Below are 12,000 nucleotides of genomic sequence, written 5' to 3' on the forward strand. Positions count from 1 at the left end.
ATTTATAATTATTTTAATACATATAATTTTTTATAAAAATGTAATATGTATACAACTATAGTTGACTACGATCGATCAGCTGCACTTAGTGGCAGTAAATATAAGACTTCCGAGACTACAGTGCTGTACGCATATACATTTTGTATGAACAAGAAAAACTGATTTTACTTAATAAATATTAATAATACAATTATTTGGTGTAGAATCTACATATTATATTATATATGAAAAAAAAAATTTAAATAATCCAACAATATTGTAATAATACATTCATGTCACTTATTGACGTATGTTATGTGTTAAGGCTACCGCGGACCCCCAGGGGGCCGAGGACCACAGGTTAAGAACCGCTGTTTTATGTTGATCACACCTACTTATAGAATCACAATATTTTTTTTTTTTTATATGTAGATAGGTAGGTTTATTACCTATTTTATACTTTGCTTTTTTGTTGGACTTTTATGTCTGCATTTTTCACAATATGCATTAATTCTTAGAATAGTTATGTATATTATAATAGGTATCTTTTATCATTTCAACCATTAGGTTAAAAGATACATTTATAGGTAGTAGTAAATAGTATTTAATATTATAGTAGTATTTGAAGTATTTTAATACTTAAATTAGTTATAACTTAAGTAATGTATTTTTTTCAGCATTCATAGTAATATTGATACATTATTTTTATATACTTACTTAAAACCTATATCTTTATTACATTTCTAGAAATGAATTAAAGCTTAAACATATTTGGAAAAATACTTTTCATTTTAAAGTTTGACAAAATTCGAAAAACCAATATAACTATATTTCCACAAAAAGCGCGCCTCTTCCCTTGGCCCCTTTGGGGAATTCCTGAATTCACCACTGGCAGGTACATTATTTTAAAACACCAATACCTATCCGAGTTTCTTAAACGAACTGAAATATACATTTATTTTTAATTGTCATGAAAACAATTTTAAATTAGTGAATTAAATTAAAATAATGTATTAATATAAAATATTATGTTGATGGTCTAGTTTTCTGTATCCTACAGTCCAAACTTTAACCCGCGGTCCACCAGTTACCGACGTCAGTGCAACTATAATATAGGTAATAATGGTAATATATATAATAGTACCATGTCATCATACCGTCTTACCTGGTAAATATATCGGATGATAACTTGCAGCTAATGTTACTCTTTGATAGTCTTTGACTATTTATGATTTAATAATATTATTATTTTTTTTAATTATTAGCAATAGTTATATTTTTGTTTACCATTCCGCAATGTACCTACCTATTCTCAGTAAATGCTGTTGATTTTAATTTGTTAATGGTCTGTTCAATTGCTATATAATATAATTACTATTTAATGCACAAATAAAATATTATGTCCATTCATTTCCACCTTTTACAAAGGGTTGTTTTTCTCTTCATGCTATTTTTAATACCTGCTGTCGAGTGGAGTTCTCGTAGCACTACGTCTTGATAATTAATACCTAAGTACTTGCTTATTTAAAATTATGTAAAAGTGTAAGACAACTTTGGTCAAAAACAAAAAAAAAAAAAAAAAAACAGCGGAGAGTGCGTGACTTACCTGTTTATATTATGGTTCACTTCTAAAATAGTTCATTATACATCCTTATCGCGTACTTGCGAATAATCTCCTAATACATATATATGAGTTCTGCGGGTATATTGTATGTGTGTTTTCCGCGTGTTTCTCCCGTAAACATCAACTTCCCATGACACTAGTACTAATATTATTACAGTGTTCTTTACTTATATTAATATTTTACATCTCATGCAACGTGAGCACAATCTCCCCGAAGTGGATATTATAGTATTTGATCTTGAACAATATTTGAATATTATACAACATTAGATACATAGTATTATATAATACAGTTTATATTATATTAGGTTTATATTGTTTTCTCCAGAGTTTCGTCGAAAAAAATAATGTTTTATTTATTGCAAAAGATTCATTATGCTAAAATTAAATAAATTCTTAATGTATACCATTTATATAAAATTACAATTTTATACGTTTCAATAAAGAATAAAATAAAATATCAATTATAATGCTTAAGTATTAAAAAGAATGAAAAAAAAAATAAAAAATAGTTTACTACAATATTATGTTATATTATGAATTAGAATATTATTATACAACATCAAGAAATATCAAAGAGAAGGTTTAGTTCAAGTTAAATACAATTATTAAAATGGTAACGAATAATATACTTATTTTAATAATAATGGATGTTTTATAACTATTATACACATAACACATTATATTATCATCATCTGAGTTAGTGTGTAATTTTTGGCTTTAACGGCATTTACATTGTAAGTACCTCGTACCTACACATAATAATACAGGTTTAAGACATTATATTTCTATAATAATAATTTCTATAGGCGATAAAATTAAATCTATAATTTATGTTCTTATTACATACTGACCCTGGTCAGTCCAAAAATTACAATGACATTGATTCTATCATATAATTTATTAACAATACAGATAATATTATTACCATGGACATCTAAAAATTATTTAGCACTGATTAAAATTTAAATTCTAGAAATAGTAAAATTGTTTATTTTAAATGTTTAAGTAAACGAGTGAATATTAAAAATCGAATACAAATTGATCAGATATACTGGTTTTTTTTCACTTCTTCAATTTGATTTTCATTTGATTCTTCGTTTGATTCTTCGGAACAATCTGTTTTGTCAGTTACTAAAAAAAAAAATTTAATTATTAACAACACAAATATCAAGTAATTATAATATTTAAACTTTTAAACTTGTAAGCACAAGATTTAAATTTAAAAAAACACTGTAAAACTCGTTTTAAATTTTTCTTTAAGCCATTTAAATTGATAAGTCCAATTTTGAAAAACGTCTAAATCGTTTCTTATAATATAATGCTGGTTGACTTCTTTTGTGCACATTTGACCAAGACGCGCGTACTGGTTAGCATAATAATGTCATCCGTGTTGCCTTTCTCCTTCTCATCACTCCGTCACCCAACAACGGGTGCTCATGATTTTTATCCGAGCCCGAGGATAAACTATTGTAGAAAATTCGCGGTCGACCAAATAAGCATAATGTGTACAAAAATCGAATGCTTACTATGGACAAATCGTTCTAAAATTTTCCAAAAAAATTCCACACCTAGAAGGATAATGAAACATGGACCGTGCAGGTGTCATTTATTCGTGACACGTAATAATAATGTTATCCCGCGGTGTAATGTGCTGCACTCGGAACGTAATTTTTAGGTATAGTTAGTAAGCGTAGTAAGCCAAATTTTGGAAATAAAAAATTTTTTTGTTAGCTTTAATTTTTAACCATTCCTTTTATTGATCATATGGTTACGTATCTATTGTCGAAGTGTTATAACTTATAACCGTACAACTTTTCTACATTTGATATCTCCCGTGTATCGTATAGTCTATACTTCTATAAATAACATTTATAGTTTTTTTAGTTTAATATTTTTAACATAAAAGAGTTAAGAAAATAATTTTTTTTTAAATATTTCATCCGTAATAACGAAACGGAAACTATCTAATTCAAATTGTTGCGAACAGGAACTGCAGCGTTCCGGTCCATTCCGACCACTGGTTTACCCGGACGAGAATTTGTATTTATGGAGTACGTTGGGTGTATTATATCGTGTGGTTGCGTTGTTAGCAAATCATTAGGTAATGAAAATATGAAATCCAATAAGTGTATTAATATGCTACCGTGTGATTTTGGATCTGTGCGGACAGGGACAATCTGATCATATAACATATAATATAATGACAACACAATATAAATTATGTGATATAACTTGACCCCGATTGGTGACAAATTATGATAAACGGACTGCATAAACACGCTGCTATATTGATTTTGCGGTCGACTGTATCCGCACACAAACACTGTTCGTATATGTTAAGTATTTAAGTGCCGAACGGATGTCAGCGCACTAGTCGTTTTCTCTCTCCGACATTGACGTAACGTTACAAATTTGCGTTTAGCAAAACCAATACAGCAGACTGTGTCGTTGGTTTAGCCCTAGAGAAAACATATTAGCATAAGAGTGAATTGATTTATTATCAAATTTAAATTTAAGTCAATTATCCGTGTCTATATACCTACGTTAGTTAAAATATGAGTATTTTTAAATTGTTACATTCTGCATACTCAACACTTGCATAGGTAGCAATAACAATTTTAATAACTATCGTAAATAGCTAACAACACAGATAATATTCTTATATTAAGGTTTTGTAATAGTTCAATTGAATCGCATGTAAAGCTATAACAACACAAGATTGGTTCTGCTAAACTCATATTCACTGTGTTGCACGTTGGCCAGAGAGAGAAAACAAATAGTGCACTGACATCCTCTTAAGTGGATTCGATTTTACTAAAACCTTAGCTTATACGTCACACCTATTTTTAGTCTAACGTAATGCATCATACCGATAAAACTAGTGATGCGATAAGAAGTCTGAAAACATATTTGAATTCATCATGACGTTAAATTGAGATGTATCATCCCATTTTGAAACGTAGACTCTCGTCTTCCCCTCAGTATAAAATGTGAAAATTAAAGAATTTTCATCTATCGCACGGAATTAAAAATTAGAAAATTGGGTTGATCATCAATTATCAGTAAATTTTATAAAATAATGTAATATGTTTTCAGATTTTTTATTGCATAACTAGTTTTATTGGTACCTTTACGATTTATAAAAGATGAAAAAAAATCTTCTTAATACAACTACCAGCAAGTTCAATCTGGTTTGAATAGCCATTCAGAGCAAATATTCTATCATACAAAAATACTGATGGCGTCAAATGACAAATCAAAACATTTATTATTAGTATTCATAAATTGTTAAAAAGTGCCTATAGGTACGCTCTTAAAATAATTATATTAAAATAAATAATAATATACAGTTAATTTAATATGATGAAAAACTAGTGGGGATTGCCCTCCCTTGCTATCTATGTGAGTGCCATCGAAATTCGAATGGCAAGTATTACCATTATTACAGACGAATCGGAATTTAAATAGCTCGTAAATCGTAATAGCACGAAACATTTAAAAATAAACTGTCGGGGCCTTGGACTACGGATTCATATTATTATGTATATTTCTTGGTTCCTTCACCCTATTGCTATTCGCACCAACTAACCGGTATAATATAACAATTTTCCAAATTCCAGATCACTGGTTGTCACGAAAAAATTGTTATTTACGAGATATTGCGTTTTACTCTATTACCTACGATTAAATACAGCGAGTCAGTTGTATACTACACGTCTACACTCAGGGCCACTTTAAGGGGTAGGGGTGGTTTCGCAAAGTATAAACATATTTATTATTTATTGAGGAGTTCCATTCATCGGGTATTTAAAAAAAAGTAATTAAAAAGTATTGATTTATCGAAATTTCTTTTAATTACAAATTAAATAATACGATATAATATGCCAAACAATAAACAAAACGGGTTGATAGGTAATTATTTATTGAGTGGTGTCTCGTTGATTTAACTTCTCTGGACACGACTTCAAAATAATGAATGCGTGTAATGGGCAGAAAAATGTGTTGCTAGGAATAATACAATAAAATTATTGACTCGTACGAGCTTGCACGATGACGCCAAAAGTGCGTATCATCGGCTATCGGTAAATAAATTATGATGGCTACACTAACCAACAATATTATACCCAGTAACGCAACTACAGGGGTGCTAGAGGGGGGGGGGGCGCTTAACACGTTCAAGGTCACTTTACTTTTTGTATTATTTATTTACCCTCCTCAGAAAATCACTCAAATTAATAACAGTGACCGACCGTGAACGTAAACGTGTTTTTATATTTAAATGTGGTACGGGTTCTGGTTAATTTTGATGAAAGGCCCTGGTTTTAAGAGATTTATTAGGAGTTATAGACGTATAGTCAGTACAGTTGTACTACAATCCAAAACAGCTACATTAGGGAAGGCCTAAATTATTAATAGTGTCATTGGTTCATTTCAAAATTTAACCGTGGGATGATTAAAAATAACATATCCTGGACAACAATTTCTACTAATTTGATAGTTCTTATATCACAGTGTGGCTAATTACCTATCTATAATGAAAATAACAATACAATTTGTAAAAAAAAATTAAACGTTAAACAAAAAACAAAAAATTAAAATAACGATAAACGGAAAAAAATCAAATAACGTTTGAAAGTACAACAACGATAAACATTAAAACTGTATAACGTTTAAATATCCATAAACGTAAAAACGATATATTTTTTTTTTTAATTTAAGGCCTGCAATAAGGCTTTTTCAGAATTATGGTTAATAATCGTACAATTTTGTGAAAAAATTACACATTATTGTTGACTATCCAGGTTTGTTAGCTTCTATGTTCATACTACGACTATGATATTTAAAGCAAACTATTTCAAAATACAATTTTCTTAGTATCAAAACAAAAAAAGAACTCACCAAATAATAAATATAAATTAATTAATTAATAACCTAAATAATAAATAACCTTTCCATTTGGAGACCACTACCTGCGCACTATAGCTAATACCAGACTACTACCTAACCACTACCAGACCTAGCTGATCACATTGTTCCAGAGTCCAGACGAAATTGTGAATAATAGTATAATCTAAATATTGCCAATATCGGTAATATGTATAACGTTGGTGGGCGGAGCGATTCATAATAATTGTAGTTCCACCAAGATTTGAACTCTAGTTGCTCCACTAATTGTATACCTACGACTTATCGCAATAACCATTACGCTGCAGCGGTGATACCGAATACGATGCATTATGTCGCATAATAAATACACAAGTAAATAGCGTTTCGGTGTTTATGTGGTCGTGGAGATAGCCGAAAACGTTCCAACTATGAACATTATACCGAACTAATATTATTATCTATCATGTGTGTAGTGTGCATTTTAAATGTATACGAACATAATATAATATTATCATGTTTTTCAAGCAGGAATTTATTCTAATAATAAACCAAAAAAACTTTAGAAAAACTGCACTTCATACAAAAGTATCTAAGTTTACCTACCCATATCACTATATCAGGTCCACGTGGGTAGGATGGGGAGGTTCTTACCTACCGCCACCGCATGGGGATGCTCAACTCGAGAGAGTATATACCGCGCTCGGGTTGCAGCAGTATCGATGACGCACAACTGCAACTTACTGCCGGCCAATGTCATATTTTATTGTTTTATAATATACAACCACCACCAGCGATATTATTAAAAATCAGATAATAATACTACAGCGATGTATTTTACCGTGTATTTTACATGCCACTATAGTACATTAGTACTATACCATACATAACAATTGACCGGAATCAAATTGATCACAAAGGCGTTTGGCTAATGAGGTAGGTAGGTAAATGCGTGCATTGATTGCGATTCTGCGATAGGAACAATGTTTTTACAGCTGAACTCGCGGCCACCGCACTCGATGCACAATTATTATTCAATTGCATAATTTAATTTTTTTCATCCGAGTGCGTTTATTGTACAACTTCACAACGCGCATACCTATATTTACCGTGTATAATCTTAATTATTAATTAGGTAAATAAAGGTATACTATTCCACTATCATCGTGTCCCGTGTGTTGACTATCACGTTATCGCATAGTGTACCAAATGTTTTAAAATACCCGACTATAACTCCATCGTCTGATCAGGTGGTTAATGGCTAATGATATAACTAGGTAGTGAAATAGTTTTACCTAAAAAATAATAATCTATTTTGTGAATAACATGAGAAAATCCTGAACATGGTGATGGTGGAATGATAATATGGCAGGCACCTTAGCTATAATAGGACGCCATACAGCCCATACTTTAACCGCGAAAATGGTTTTGCATGAGACAAACTTACGGAGAAAGTTGTATTCACAGTAGCCTTACCAAATTTTTATCATACATAAAGAAGAAATGTATGTAGGTATGCCATAGCGTTTTCATTTTTTGAAAAACTCAATGACAATCTAAATTATTCCTTCGCACGGATTCATATTTGTTTTGTTTTTTTCATTTGCTTATTAAAAGTCATTGAGCATTGATATCATAAAAACAAAAATGCTTCGACGCAGATAAAGTTTGCTCCTATGCGTAGTGTGAGTAACATTGTGAATAATGTCCCTACCTATTCGTAAGTCGAAAGTTTGTCTCGCGCGAAAAGGTTTCCTGTATAATCTCATTAGTGCGCAACAACAAATGCTGGTACTGACATGAGACCACTTTTAAAATACTTTGAGTTACTATTTAAATTTATTTAAGATTAAACATTTTAATTCTTTTCAAACTTTCATTAAAATTGCCTACATTAAAGCTCTTAAATTGCGGGCGGTGGCGTCCTCTTAACTAACGGCGCACCACTGCACCAGCAGCGGTAGTATCACAGCGCCACAGCCTACTGTCGAGACAATATAATTTTACCACCACCGGCCACCGCTGCAGTGTGTGATGACCTATATAATAATATAGGTACAGTGATTATTATTATTATTATTGTTACCAAAATATGTAGCAAGTATAGGTAAAATAAAATAACTAACGTTGACGGACTCACTCGTGTTTATTTTGCCGTTGACGCTTTTACTCCTGATAGTGGACACGACGACTTTGAATGGCACTTTGTCGATTTTGATGATCGCCGAGCCCCGGTTCGGTTCCATCGTCAGCGTGAGGCTCCTGCAGTTTGAAAACACATAATTACGATACGACCACAAACGGGAATAGACTTTGAGATTAAAACGACAAAAAAAAAAAATTGTGTTTTCATTTCGTTATATGTTGGCTGGTTTTCGTATACTTTTACTCACCGGCAGTCGGGTTCGCTGTAGTAGTCCATGCAAATCGAATTAGAGTCCGGCGGCACCCTCCGGTGACGTACGCATTTCAGTTCGACGACGTTCGCACGATTCCGGTCCTGTCCGGTGAGCAAAGCGAATCGGTTCAGGCTCTTGTTCGTCGCTAACCGCTGGTTACGTCCCGGGGTGCAGAGCTCCGTGTGGCTGTGGCCCACCGTCGTACAGCCCGATATGTAGTTCCGGATTGATGACCGGAAATGCGGATGAGAGAGGCCGTACACTATGGGATTGTACACCACAGAAGCCTGCGGGAATATGGCATAGTATTATATAATATGTATAATAATATTATATACACTGCACGTTGTAGTTAGTGAGGATCGAGGCGCGAGGTACCTATAATATTATAATTTTTCAAAGCCTTTGAATTATGTATATGTACAATATAAATACGAGTCATAACTTATATAATAAAGAGACGTGTCACGATTACAATATAATAGTTAATAGCCCGGTCTCCTGATTACAGGAACCTAACCTAACCTATATTGTATAGTCAGACATTATTAGATTGACATTTAGAGTTGCAAACCACGCGAGAAGTGTGGTGCCGTGTAAGATGAAAACAATTCGGTAAGATAAGTTTAAAAAAAATATGGATGAATTAAATTTTAAAGCCGAAACGAGAATATTTGAAAGCAAGTAAAAGGCAGGACAGTTAATGCGATGATCAAAGTCGAAAGAACAGATTAAAAATATAGTAGGTATAATATATTATTATATATTATTTTATATTTAGGTGCATATTATATACGTTTATAAACAATATAGTTTATACGTTGAAAATATGCAATTCTGAATCCAATATTGATGTGTAATTTTATTTTTGTTCGTCCAAAAACAATTTTTTTGCTGAAAACGAATGCTTTAAATTGTAAATATAGGTTGGTAAATAATAGCCAATCCATACATCAAAATGTCCAATAATTTATTGAATTTCATAGTAAAGAAAAAACAGACACATCATGAAAACCCGTATAAAAATGTAACCGTTTACATTAACTGATGATGAGCATAAAAAAACATCGATGGTTATTTGGGGGAGGGGCTAAACATCGCAGCGTTCAGAATCGTATTTTTATAATATGTGATATTTTATAATGTCAATCAGACGTAGGAATCCATAATATTATGCTGGGTGGATAAATGGCTTTCATCAGAAAATCGTATATGTAGTAGGTGTACCTACTAGGTGATTGAATAGAGTATAATATTATATAATATAGTGATATGAAACGTAGAAATAAGATGATATAGGTATAGTGCGCAAGTGCGTAACATATTCTTGAATATCTTACAACTAGAATATTATGGCAATGAATGAATTATCAAACAGCCTCTAGTTTTCGACGGGGTTAAAATTGAAGTATAATATAACTTTATATAGGTTCATTACATGGGTTCAAAGTGTAAAAACTTTTTAAAGTGCAGCAGTCTTTTTTGAAATTTTAAATTATTTGGAGAGTAGGTACCTAGTGAAATTGAATAATACAATTTAAGAATAGTTAAACTATGTATAAATAAATGACGCGAAACAGGGATCTGGTTTTAAGCACAGAGTCATGTTATTCAAAGTTATAACGTAAATTCTGTATAAATATAATTTTAACAATTAGATATTAGTCCAACCAACTCGTATGATATAGGACAATCACTGTAAATTGTATAATAGGATTAAATTGATTCGCAGTATAAATTTGTAGTGTTCATTTGTTATAACGTAAGTACCTACGCCTGTATTAAAATGTATTAATTAAAATTATGCATATTATATTATGATCATACTAAATATCAGTGATAGTCATACTTTAAATATATAATATTCGAGAGAACACACAATAGTTCAATGAATGTAATATTAAACCTATTATACTATTATAGTATTATACGTAATAGCTGGTATAATTACCTATATAATTGTGTTATAAGTATGACTTAATTATCATTTTTTTTTATTGATATTTTATCAAACATTATGTTAACTTAACCGTTATATTATAATTATAATAACAACTCAAAAGTAAGTTATTGTTTAAAAAAATTGTAACTAATTAATTAAATTTAATTACTTTCGTATTGTAACACCATTTTTTATTTAATCTATTGTTGATAGATATTGTCTTAATAATATAATTAGAATAAGTTCATAATTCAAGTAAAGCAGTTAAAACATAGTTCGATTCATTTCAAAATATTATAAAAATGAATCGGTCATAGAATAAGTCATTTAAATTCTACAGTTTTGTAAAATGTTTTTCATATTTGTATTTTAATTTAGCAAACAGATTAATCTCAAAATAATGTATGCCTAAATGATTGTTATTATTTTTATATGATTGTAATTTTTAGTGGAAACAAAACGATCAATATTATATGAACATAAATATAAGTATAGATAACTAGTTGAAAGTTATGTTATAGCTTTGGGTGGAATATAAATCAAAATGCTTAAAACACTAAAAAGAACTTAGTCGTACATGTTTTTTTTTTATGTAAAAAGTATTATAGAGTTCTAGAATTGTTAAAAAAAAAGAAATGCATTCATTCGTTAGGTTGAGATGTAAAAAGGTTAAAAGTTATGAAATTTTTTCGACATTTTTATTCTGAACAATATAAATACCTACAGCCGTCTAATGTATTAAAATTATAATATTATCAATCTCAATCTTTAAACTACTTGCGATTTGCGGCATTATTCTTTTTAGTATTACTTTTAAGTGAAATATTATTTTTAAATTATTTAGTTCTTAAAATTTAAATACTATGTTAAATGTAAATATATTTTTTTAAATAATTATCGATTGTTTTTTATAGGAACATAAAAGTATAATACTTGTATTTACATACTGTATTAATTATTAAACATAGGTACGAAAATATAAAATCTGGTGGTGGTCACTCATTTCGATTCACTCACTACGCCTCAAGCCACGGTATTTATTTTATATTAAAGTATTATTATGTAAGATGTTGGATTATAAAACAATATACGTATAAATTATATAGGTAGGTAATATTGTTAATGATATTGCAGTAGTTAATGAAATAAGAAAATATTGTCATATTTTA

General features: G+C 30.3%; 1 protein-coding gene across 2 annotated transcripts in view; it reads right to left on the reverse strand.

Annotated features, from left to right (window-relative positions):
* Window positions 1-2,573: 2,573 nt before the first annotated feature.
* Window positions 2,574-12,000, reverse strand: part of LOC132952859 (rhodopsin-like) — a 62,461-nt gene continuing 53,034 nt past the window's right edge. For both annotated transcript variants that reach the window (XM_061025319.1, XM_061025320.1), the window contains exons 9-11: window positions 8,884-9,176; window positions 8,631-8,752; window positions 2,574-2,737 (exon numbers count right to left, since the gene is read on the reverse strand). In XM_061025319.1, the coding sequence (XP_060881302.1) occupies window positions 2,649-2,737; window positions 8,631-8,752; window positions 8,884-9,176 (504 nt within the window). In that variant the 3' untranslated portion in view covers window positions 2,574-2,648. The remainder of the gene's footprint in view (window positions 2,738-8,630; window positions 8,753-8,883; window positions 9,177-12,000) is intronic.

Source organism: Metopolophium dirhodum, chromosome 9 (assembly GCF_019925205.1).
Source record: "Metopolophium dirhodum isolate CAU chromosome 9, ASM1992520v1, whole genome shotgun sequence".
Classification (NCBI taxonomy): domain Eukaryota; kingdom Metazoa; phylum Arthropoda; class Insecta; order Hemiptera; family Aphididae; genus Metopolophium; species Metopolophium dirhodum.